Below are 12,143 nucleotides of genomic sequence, written 5' to 3'. Positions count from 1 at the left end.
ACCCTAACTTCTGCCTTATTGCATCCTTCATGTTGCACATCTCTTTAAACCTCCTAAGAAAGAAACACAATGAATATTGCATCATTTCAAAGGGAAGTACTGGTTCTCTCTGACAGCCAAGTATGAGAGAAATGGGGAGCATTTAAAATGAAGTTTACTTTACGGGCCTGAACTAGAAGCTGGTATAATGGTCCCAGTTTATTTTCTTAGGAATTTTCTTAGGAATTTAAGAAGAGAAATAAAGTAGTGTTGTGGGGGTGGAGGATTGCTACTGCCTCCACTCCCCAATTAGCCCCTTTCCAAGTTGTGATGCTACAATCACTTTTAGCTTTCACTTTTAATTGGAAAAAACAAAGCAAGGTGTTCAGTATCATCTTTTAATTATAAACAGAGTTGTAATTGGCTGCTGGACCACAAACTACTGCTGAAAGGTTAGCATTTATAAACTTTTCTCTACTGATTTGTTTTATTCTTCTGCTAGTATATGTTTCCTAGTTGAAGAATACTTTGCATAACCTCTTAATTCTTCCCCATTCCAAAGTAATTGTTTTACAGTTTAAAAATGAAACAAAAACACTGTAACTCAGAATAACTCAGAAAGATTACTCTAATATCAATAAGACACACTAGAGTATGAATTAGTTTGCCACTGATGCACTGGCTCCTCATAATACACATGAGGTCACCAGCTTGTAGAAGTATATGTTTGTGTATTTTCAGTAGATGTTCTAAACAATCTCACATTTTCTGTTCTGAGGACCAATTCAATTCTTATTAAAGTCAGTGGAACGACTCAGATTGACTTCAGTGGGAGTTGAATCAGTCCTGCTTAGTTGCTATGTAACACTGACCGACTCCGGTTGTTGTCAGGCGGGACGGAACCTGGGACCTCTGGAGCTAAATGCATCAGCCAAAAGCTATAAGGCTGTTAACTAAGGCTGTAGAGCAGACTTCTTAATCTCTTTCTCTAAGTGGTCTTGGTGCCATTAGATGGGACAGAACACCACATGCGGGTGGTGTGTGGGTTACAGCTACATGCTATGATTCCACTGGGAACCATAAAAAACAAACCAGACTACAAAGTTCTTATACTGTATTGTCAATTGAGATAAAATACAATTGTTTTTCAAGTTTAGAATTGTGAAAATATTTCTGGTGCTTCTTTTTTTGTTTACTATAAATTCAGTGTATTCGATTCACTGTTTTGTTTTATGAAAACTCCTATGTTAAAGCAGCAATTAAATAATACATTTTTGCAAAGTAGGTCAGTAATGTGAGTTATTTTAAGAAAATACACTGTGCAATAACAAGTGTGAATTATTTAATTCATGTCTAGCAAATTGAGAAATCTCATAGTACACAGAGGAGGAAAAGATCTATTAGTTAACAGCTTGTATATATTGCCTTTTGTTATTCCCCTTTCCCTAAAAGTTGTTTACTTGTTTGTCCTTAAATTGGGCATCCTCTTGGAGCAGGGATGTTACTTCTTAAGTGTTTGGAAGGCATCTTGCACATAGTGGGCAGTACCCCAAATAAATAATTACTTAGGCTGTGTCTACACTACAGCTTATGTCAGCATAATTTATGTCACTCAGGGTTCAGGAAGTGAATAAATCACCCACCCCCCCCCCACCCCCTGAGAGACATAAGTTTACACCAACATAAGCACAGATGTGAACAGTTGGCTTCTCCTGCTGACATAGCTACTGCTGCTCGTGGGGGCTGGAGTAGTTAAACCAATGGGAGAGCTTTCTCTCATCGGTTTAGAGCAGCTACATTAGAGAGCTTGCAACAGCCCAGCTGCATTGGTGCAGCTGTGCCACTGTAAACTTGCTAGTGTAGCCATACCCCTAGGCTATCTTTTCAGGAGGTAGTGCAGCGTTGTTTTCTTTAAAACCCTCAGGAAACAATGTTCTTCAACATTAGAATGTAGCCTTGTTCTTTGTTACTGATGCTAAGAGACTAATCTTTGTGTTCTGAACCCTTTCCTTACTCCACTACTCCAGTTATATTTTCTTGTTTCAGGTTTACACTAAGGACATGGTGACTGACTTTGATGAGAAGCATGATGAATATTTAATATTACTTCAACAAAGAAACCGGTAAGATGCAAGGTCACCAGCACTTTTCATATTACGGAAACTGGGCTAATACTTGTATTTATTAACAGAATATAAAAGTGGACAGTGGTGCAGAGTCTGGGTAGAGGGAGAGTGTCAAACTCTGGGCTCCAGCCCAAGCAGGAACATCTAGACTGTTATTTTTACTCCCATAGCACAAGCTGGAGTCAGTTGACTTGCTTTTTCTTTTCTTTTCTTTTTTTTTTTGGCAATGTAGACATAAACAGAGTATTCACTTTATTGAAAAATGAAAAAAATAAATAAACAAACACCTACTTAGATGACTCTGCTTGTGTAGCCATTATTTTCTGTATTTCTCTTGTTTATTACCACTAGTGATATAAGCATGGAAACAGGACTCTTGTTTCATTCTCCACCCAACTTTCTTTATGTGACACCACATTCTTCTTCACAGCAGCTTATTGTGTCGTCACAAACATAGCCTAGGCAATGGCAGCATCTGGTAAACTCTTATAGACAAAAGATCCTGTTTCCATGCAGATATCTCCAGTAATAAAATGAATGAAAGAAAGGAAAGGGAAAAATGTATTGGGGTCTTCAACCCCATAGTGATCTGGAATCACAAGGGATGTGCCTCTTGGCCCCAAGCTTGGCTGGATCAAGTAAGTGTTGTTTACCTCTTCACATAACACAAGAACCAAGGGTCACCCAATGAAATTACTAGGCAGCAGGTTTAAAACAAACTGAAAGAAGTGTTTGTTAATACATAGAGTTTAGTAGCAGTTGGGGCTTGTTAGCTTTCTTTTCTGAAGAAGACAAAAGGAACAGGAGATGCCCTGCTAGGTGCTTCTGGGACTGGAACAGCCAAGCTACTAGACAGGGTTAAAGAACCCTGCTGTGACTTGGACTTTGTTTAAAAAGACTTTGAGACAAAGAGCAAGAATATTGATTTGTTTTTTCCTATATGTCAAGAAAAGGAGTTATAGACATCTTTAGAAAGAGTGTGCTGTGGCTTTCCCTCATGGTGTTACAAGGGATGTTACTGGAGGGAGGAGTGAGCGGCATTGCCTTGTTGTGGAGTTTTTCTTTTCTTCGTGATGATTCATGTTCACCCCTTTTTCAAGACTATGAAAATTTTGTACAAAGTATGCCTTGTGAGGTATCAATTGAAAACTCATAATTTGCTGATCATTATTGTCCTGGTGAAATATGTGTGGCAACACTCTATGTAAAGTTTACAGTTCTACTGTATGACATTACTGAGACATATCCAAGTTTAGAAAAGTAACCACAAACCAGTTCCTCAGAGACAAAAGGTTAGCCGATGCCTTGGACAGGTGTCAAGATTAAATGGACTATCACTTGGTTAAGTGGCCATTCTTTGGCAAGAAAGAGGATGTGAATGAGAAATTGACCTGTTGGCAAAGAAACAGCTGGAGGTTCCTGTCCCCACACACTTTCTGTTTCCTGAACCCCAGCTGGAGATGATTCTCAAAGAAGAGGAGAAATACAAGAAAGGGTAACAGATGCCCCAAGTTATTCCTCCCTTTCTTTCTACGCACGGTAGCCGCAATGCCTGAGAACAGAGAAACGGCTTTAGGATGAGGAAAGGATCCTGTCTCAAAGGAATTCAGCTAGTAAGACTGCTAAAGCATGTGGTGAGAGAGATTTTTACTTTGAATTAACTTAGCTTGTTAAGTTAAGAACATAAGAATGGCCATACTGGGTCAGACCAAAGGTCCATCCAGCCCAGTATCCTGTCTATCGACAGTGGCCAATGCCAGGTGCCCCAGAGGGAGTGAACCTAACAGGTAATGATCCAGTGATCTCTCTCCTGCCATCCATCTCCACCCTCTGACATACAGAGGCTAGGGACACCATTCCTTACCCATCCTGGCTAATTAATGGACTTAACCTCCATGAATTTATCCAGTTCTCTTTTAAACCCTGTTATAGTCCTAGCCTTCACAACCTCCTCAGGCAAGAAGTTCCACAGGTTGACTGTGCGCTGAGTGAAGAAGAATTTCCTTTTATTTGTTTTAAACCTGCTACCCATTAATTTCATTTGGTGGCCCCTTGTTCTTATATTATGGGAACAAGTAAATAACTTTTTCTTATTCACTTTCTCTACACCACTCATGATTTTATATACCTCTATCATATCCCCGCTTAGTCTCCTCTTTTCCAAGCTGAAAAGTCCTAGCCTCTTTAATCTCTTCTCATATGGGACCAGGTCCAAACCCCTAATCATTTTAGTTGCCCTTTTCTGAACGTTTTCTAATGCTAGTATATCTTTTTTGAGATGAAGGGACCATATTTGTACGCAGTATTCAAGATGTGGGCTTACCATGGATTTATATAAGGGCTAAGATATTCTCCATCTTATTCTCTATCCCTTTTTTAATGATTCCTAACATCCTGTTTGCTTTTTTGACTGCCGCTGCACACTGCGTGGACGTCTTCAGAGAACTGTCCACAATGACTCCAAGATCTTTCTCCTGATTAGTTGTAGCTAAATTAGCTCCCCATCATATTGTATGTATAGTTGGGGTTATTGTTTCCAATGTGCATTACTTTACGTTTATCCACATTACATTTCATTTGCCATTTTGTTGCCCAATTCCTTAGTTTTGTGAGATCTTTTTGAAGTTCTTCACGGTCTGCTTTGGTCTTAACTATCTTGAGCAGTTTAGTATCATCTGCAAGCTTTGCCACCTCGCTGTTTATCCCTTTCTCCAGATCATTTATGAATAGGTTGAATAGGATTGGTCCTAGGACTGACCCTTGGGGAACACCACTAGTTACCTCTCTCCATTCTGAAAATTTACCATTTATTCCTACCCTTTGTTCCCTGTCTTTTAACCAGTTCTCAATCCATGAAAGGATCTTCCCTCTTATCCCAGGACAACTTAATTTACGTAAGAGCCTTTGGTGAGGACCTTGTCAAAGGCTTTCTGGAAATCTAAGTACACTATGTCCACTGGATCCCCCTTGTCCACATGTTTGTTGACCCCCTCAAAGAACTCTAATAGATTAGTAAGACATGATCTCCCTTTACAGAAACCATGTTGACTTTTCGCAACAATTTATGTTCTTTTATGTGTCTGACAATTTTATTCTTTACTATTGTTTCAACTAATTTGCCCGGTACTGACGTTAGATTACCGGTCTGTAATTGCCAGGATCACTTCTAGAGCCCTTCTTAAATATTGGCGTTACATTAGCTATCTTCCAGTCATTGGGTACTTTTTTCAGAGTAGCAGCCGTGTTAGTCTGTATCAGCAAAACGAAAACAAGTACTTGTGGCACCTTAGAGACTAACAAATTTATTTGAGCATAAGCCGTCGTGAGCTACAGCTCACTTCATCGGATGCATGCATTGGGTACTGATTTAAAGGACAGGTTACAAACCATAGTTTGTTAATAGTTAATAGTTAGTTAATAGTTCCGCAATTTCACATTTGAGTTCTTTCAGAACTCTTGGGTGAATGCCATCTGGTTACTGTTAAGTTTCTCAATTAATTCCAAAACCTCCTCTAGTGACACTTCAATCTGTGACAATTCCTCAGATTTGTCACCCACAAAAGACAGCTCAAGTTTGGGAATCTCCCTAACATCCTCAGCCGTGAAGACTGAAGCAAAGAATTCATTTAGTTTCTCCACAATGACTTTATCGTCTTTAAGTGCTCCTTTTGTATCTCGATCGTCCAGGGGCCCCACTGGTTGTTTAGCAGGCTTCCTGCTTCTGCTCCCTGGTCGCTTGCTCACTGCTTTATAAAGCCCTGGCCTCCTTGATAGCCCTGCCCCCTGACTAAGGCTCAGGCAATGAACAGAGGCTTCTAGATTTCAAACCTTGTTTAGAAGCTCACAGCTTCCAACCGCCGGCCACAGCACACAGTCCTTCAGACAGACAGACAAACACAACCTCAGCACACAGCACGTAACCCACAAACACACGCTACAGACAGCCACTTACCCCAAGGGTCCCGTATTTGCTCCTCCTTTACCTGGAGAACTCCCTCTCGAAACTCCCTGTTAGCGGCCCCTGGTTGCAAAGCTCCCTGGTCGCTTGCTCACAGCTTTATAAAGCTAGGTATTAGTTAGTCTTTATTTTCATTTTCTTGTAACCATTTTATGCCTCATTACTTGTAATCGCTTAGAATCTATCTTTCTTTAGTTAAGTAAACGTGTTTTATTGTTTTATCTAAACCAGTGTGCTTGGATTGAAGTCTTTGGGAGATAACCGGATTTGTGCATATCATTTTCTGTTAATAAAATGATGGACTTTATATGCGCTTGTGTTGTCTAGGAGAGGGCTAGGCAGTACAAGATGCACATTTCTGGGGTGGAGGGGGGAGTCTGGGACTGGGACTTTGCTGTTGTTGCTCTGCAGTGTAATTAAAGGGTGACTGGCTGTAGCACTGTTACAGTGCAAGAGGGAGTAATTTACATGCTGGAGGCTTTGTGTGAACAAACCAGGGTAGTAACTCTCACAACAAAGCAGTGTAAAAGGCACCACAGTTTGGAGAACTGATGGGACACAGCTGTTCTTCAGTCCAAATTGTATCCTGGGTAATGTCACTGTGGTGTAGCGGACCAAAGTATATGCACAGTATGTTGTTTTAAGTGAAGTTTACACTTTAAGCACTGGTATAGCAATTTTAAGTGAGTCTCAAGTGCGGTAGCTAGAAACAGTCAAAAAGAGGTTACAGTTGTTTTCTGTTTGTTTATTTCGGGTAATGGAAATAGAAACAGTAAGGCATAAAAATGAACAGTGAAACAATTGGAAAGTTAGAGAGGGCCAGATTGGAAGCAGAAGAAAAAGAGAACTCCAGCACCAAAAGTGGCTGACAGAATTGAGACTAAAAGAAGCAGGTGCTGCCCTGGCGCATAGGAGAAAGATGCATGTGCTGCACGGGAAGCTGAAGAAGCCACCCACATAAGAGCCGTGGAATTGAAATAAGAAGCTGAGGAGAAGGAGAGAAAATACAATCTGGAGCAGATAGAAAAACGTGGGAAGATCCCAGAGTCACTGACATCCTCCAGTCGAGATGATGCACAGCTGGGACCAGTTATGTTCTGCATAGAAGGAGACAAACTGCATTGAGGAGTACTTCACCACTTTTGAAAAGCTACGTGAAGTTCATAAGATTCCTGAGGACAAGAAAGTCCTCACACTGGTTGCAAAACTGTTGTTAAAGTTTTGAATGTATTTAATGCCAATTCAGGAAGCTTTGATATATTCTAAGTTTAAGGAAATAATTTTATAAAGGTTTCAAATCACTCCTGAAGAGTATAGGTGAAAAATTTAGAAATCTTAAAGGGAGTGCTTGCTTGAGTCATAATGAATATGTTTATAAGATCTGTGACTTAATAAGAAAATGGGTAAAGGGAAAAGGGGCTGCAGATTATGATGGATTGCTTGATCTCATTGCTCAAGAACATTTCTTGAGTATATGCACTAACAATGTAAAAAATTGCCTATGGGCTAAACCTGTATCAGAGATGGCTACGCTGGCTGATGCCTTTGAGCAAGCCAAGATGTCCAATGAGTGCAAGCTACAGGCTGAGGGGCACAAACCCAGTGTAAAGGGGGGATCCTGTTTTACCCCTGGGAAAAAGAAGGGTGGTTGGGAGCCTAAGCACTCCTCCCTCACCACCAGAATTATTCCTCTCCTGGTTATCCCCATCACAAACCTCCTGTGAAGAGGGAGGGCCCAAGAACATTTTACCAGTGTAACTCCACTAGCATCTGAAAAATCAGTGCCCTAAGATGAAAGAAACTAAGCCCTATCCAATCCATGTTAATGCAGCTGTCATCAGCACAGTAGCCCCAGAGGCACCTGCAATTTACCTGATGAGTAGGTCCCTACCAAATTCACTGCCATGAAAAACACATCACGAACTGTGAAATCTCGTTTTCCCCCATGAAATCTGGTCTTTTGTGTGCTTTTACCCTATACTATGCAGATTTCATGGGGGAGACCAGCGTTTCTCAAATTGGGGGTCCTAACCCAAAAGGGAATTGCAAGGGGGGGGTAACAAGGTTATTTTACGGGGGGTTGCGGTATTACCACCCTTATGTCTATGCTGTCTTCAGAGCTGGGCAGCTGGAGAGCAGTGGCTGTTGGTCGGGTGCCCAGATCTGAAGGCAGTGCCCCGCCAGCAGCAGCGCAGAAGTAAGGGTGACAATACCATACCATGCCACCCTTACTTATGCACTGCTGCCTTCAGAGCTGGGCGGCCAGAGAGTGGCGGCTTCTGACTGAGGGCCCAGCTCTACAGGCAGCAGGGCAGAAGTAAGGGTGGCAATAACAAGCCATCCTTACTTGTGTGCTGCTGCTGGCAGCGGCTTTGCCTTCAGAGCTGGGCTACCAGTCAGCAGCCACCGCTCTCCAGCTGCCCAGCTCTGCAGGCAGTGCTACCCCTACAATAACCTTGTGATCCCTCTTCCCCCCTCCCCCCCACGACTCCTTTTTGGGTCAGGACCCCTACAATTACAACACCATGAAATTTCAGACTTAAATAGCTGAAATCATGAAATTTACAATTTTAAAATCCTGTGACCGTGAAATTGACCAAAATGGACCGTGAATTTGGTAGGGCCCTACTGATGAGTTTTAAGGGCTCTGCAGAGCTAGATATGAAATTTGTTAAGGTTATCAAGATTATCAATAATCTGGGCAGAAAAGGTGGGGGAGTAGCACTGTATGTAAGGGAGCAGTATGACTGCTCAGAGCTCCGGTACGAAACTGTGGAAAAACCTGAGTGTCTCTGGATTAAGTTTAGAAGTGTGTGCAACAAGAGTGATGTAGTGGTGGGAGTCTGCTATAGACCACCGGACCAGGGGGATGAGGTGGATGAGGCTTTCTTCCGGCAACTCACGGAAGCTACTAGATCGCATGCCCTGATTCTCATGGGTGACTTTAATTTTCCTGATATCTGCTGGGAGAGCAATACAGCGGTGCATAGACAATCCAGGAAGTTTTTGGAAAGCGTAGGGGACAATTTCCTGGCGCAAGTGCTAGGGGAGCCAACTAGGGGGGGCGCTTTTCTTGACCTGCTGCTCACAAACCGGGTAGAATTAGTGGGGGAAGCAAAAGTGGATGGGAATCTGGGAGGCAGTGACCATGAGTTGGTTGAGTTCAGGATCCTGACGCAGGGAAGAAAGGTAAGCAGCAGGATACGGACCCTGGACTTCAGGAAAGCAGACTTCGACTCCCTCAGGGAACAGATGGCCAGGATCCCCTGGGGGACTAACATGAAGGGGAAGGGAGTCCAGGAGAGCTGGCTGTATTTCAAGGAATCCCTGTTGAGGTTACAGGGACAAACCATCCCGATGAGTCGAAAGAATAGTAAACATGGCAAGCGACCAGCTTGGCTTAATGGTGAAATCCTAGCGGATCTTAAACATAAAAAAGAAGCTTACAAGAAGTGGAAGGTTGGACATATGACCAGGGAAGAGTATAAAAATATTGCTCGGGCATGTAGGAAAGATATCAGGAGGGCCAAATGGCACCTGGAGCTGCAGCTAGCAAGAGATGTCAAGAGTAACAAGAAGGGTTTCTTCAGGTATGTTGGCAACAAGAAGAAAGCCAAGGAAAGTGTGGGCCCCTTACTGAATGAGGGAGGCAACCTAGTGACAGAGGATGTGGAAAAAGCTAATGTACTCAATGCTTTTTTTGCCTCTGTTTTCACTAACAAGGTCAGCTCCCAGACTGCTGCGCTGGGCATCACAGAATGGGGAAGAGATGGCCAGCCCTCTGTGGAGATAGAGGTGGTTAGGGACTATTTAGAAAAGCTGGACATGCACAAGTCCATGGGGCCGGACGAGTTACATCCGAGAGTGCTGAAGGAATTGGCGGCTGTGATTGCAGAGCCCTTGGCCATTATCTTTGAAAACTCGTGGCGAACGGGGGAAGTCCCGGATGACTGGAAAAAGGCTAATGTAGTGCCAATCTTTAAAAAAGGGAAGAAGGAGGATCCTGGGAACTACAGGCCAGTCAGCCTCACCTCAGTCCCTGGAAAAATCATGGAGCAGGTCCTCAAAGAATCAATCCTGAAGCACTTACATGAGAGGAAAGTGATCAGGAACAGTCAGCATGGATTCACCAAGGGAAGGTCATGCCTGACTAATCTAATCGCCTTTTATGATGAGATTACTGGTTCTGTGGATGAAGGGAAAGCAGTGGATGTATTGTTTCTTGACTTTAGCAAAGCTTTTGACACGGTCTCCCACAGTATTCTTGTCAGCAAGTTAAGGAAGTATGGGCTAGATGAATGCACTATAAGGTGGGTAGAAAGCTGGCTAGATTGTCGGGCTCAACGGGTAGTGATCAATGGCTCCATGTCTAGTTGGCAGCCGGTGTCAAGTGGAGTGCCCAAGGGGTCGGTCCTGGGGCCGGTTTTGTTCAATATCTTCATAAATGATCTGGAGGATGGTGTGGATTGCACTCTCAGCAAATTTGCAGATGATACTAAACTGGGAGGAGTGGTAGATACGCTGGAGGGGAGGGATAGGATACAGAAGGACCTAGACAAATTGGAGGATTGGGCCAAAAGAAATCTGATGAGGTTCAATAAGGATAAGTGCAGGGTCCTGCACTTAGGATGGAAGAATCCAATGCACCGCTACAGACTAGGGACCGAATGGCTAGGCAGCAGTTCTGCGGAAAAGGACCTAGGGGTGACAGTGGACGAGAAGCTGGATATGAGTCAACAGTGTGCCCTTGTTGCCAAGAAGGCCAATGGCATTTTGGGATATATAAGTAGGGGCATAGCGAGCAGATCGAGGGATGTGATCGTTCCCCTCTATTCGACACTGGTGAGGCCTCATCTGGAGTACTGTGTCCAGTTTTGGGCCCCACACTACAAGAAGGATGTGGATAAATTGGAGAGAGTCCAGCGAAGGGCAACAAAAATGATTAGGGGTCTAGAGCACATGACTTATGAAGAGAGGCTGAGGGAGCTGGGATTGTTTAGTCTGCAGAAGAGAAGAATGAGGAGGGATTTGATAGCTGCTTTCAACTACCTGAAAGGGGGTTCCAAAGAGGATGGCTCTAGACTGTTCTCAATGGTAGCAGATGACAGAACGAGGAGTAATGGTCTCAAGTTGCAATGGGGGAGGTTTAGATTGGATATTAGGAAAAACTTTTTCACTAAGAGGGTGGTGAAACACTGGAATGCGTTACCTAGGGAGGTGGTAGAATCTCCTTCCTTAGAGGTTTTTAAGGTCAGGCTTGACAAAGCCCTGGCTGGGATGATTTAACTGGGAATTGGTCCTGCTTCGAGCAGGGGGTTGGACTAGATGACCTTCTGGGGTCCCTTCCAACCCTGATATTCTATGATTCTATGATTCTATGAATAACAGAGAGTGCATAGGGTGGCGAGACTCCAGTGCACAGATTCCTCTGGTTAAGCAGAGTGTGATCCAAGACACTAACATGTTACCTGGCCTAATGGCAGAGCTTGTGGTAGTGGGAGGATCTAGGATTCCTGTGCCATTAGCTAAAGAGCATGTGGAGTGGGAAGGTTTAGAAAGTGATTTGACTGTAGGGGTAGTGGACAATATCCCTACTGAAATGCTTGTTGGGAATGATTTTTTTCATGTAGCTAAGGCTATTAATATGGTAACTTACATCAAAAGGGAATATTGTACTGTGATCCCAGAGAGGAGTGGTAAGGTCCCAGAAACTGCTGAGGGAGATAGAGAAGGTCTCTTTGACTCGTCTGCTGTCTCCAGGTATGGGAGGGACTGAGGGTAACTCCTGAAAAACAGTATAAAAGGCAGCATGCTCTCAGGGCCAGTGGCGGGGGACATGATCGCTGTGATTGAAGAAGCTGTCCCAATTGTCAGCTGCCAGCATTTTGCAGGTGAGCAAAAATCAGACCGTACTCTAGAGAGCATAAAAAAGTGTGACCTAGTGGGAGCCACAGGAAAGGAAGATGGGAAGAGATTTTTTGAAGAAGATGGGAGGTTGTATATACAGGCTCCTGTGGGAAAGAACAAAAGCCCTGGGCAACCCTATAAGCAGTTGCTTGTGCCCACCCAATACCATGGGG

At 43.3% G+C, this 12,143-nt stretch overlaps 1 protein-coding gene across 3 annotated transcripts in view; it reads left to right on the top strand.

The window, feature by feature from the left end:
• The window catches only part of KATNIP (katanin interacting protein), a 171,598-nt gene that overhangs the window by 4,081 nt on the left and 155,374 nt on the right, over positions 1-12,143 (top strand). For 2 of the 3 annotated variants that reach the window (XM_074965609.1, XM_074965608.1), the window contains exon 2: positions 2,026-2,102. In XM_074965609.1, the coding sequence (XP_074821710.1) occupies positions 2,041-2,102 (62 nt within the window). In that variant the 5' untranslated portion in view covers positions 2,026-2,040. Of the gene's footprint in view, positions 1-2,025; positions 2,103-12,143 lie in introns of those variants that run through there. The other variant, XM_074965611.1, reaches the window with a different exon arrangement.

The sequence above is a fragment of the Natator depressus genome, chromosome 10 (genome assembly GCF_965152275.1).
Source record: "Natator depressus isolate rNatDep1 chromosome 10, rNatDep2.hap1, whole genome shotgun sequence".
Classification (NCBI taxonomy): Eukaryota; Metazoa; Chordata; order Testudines; family Cheloniidae; genus Natator; species Natator depressus.
The sequence above is the reverse complement of the archived record's forward strand: the minus strand, read 5'-3'. Positions and strand labels throughout refer to the sequence as shown.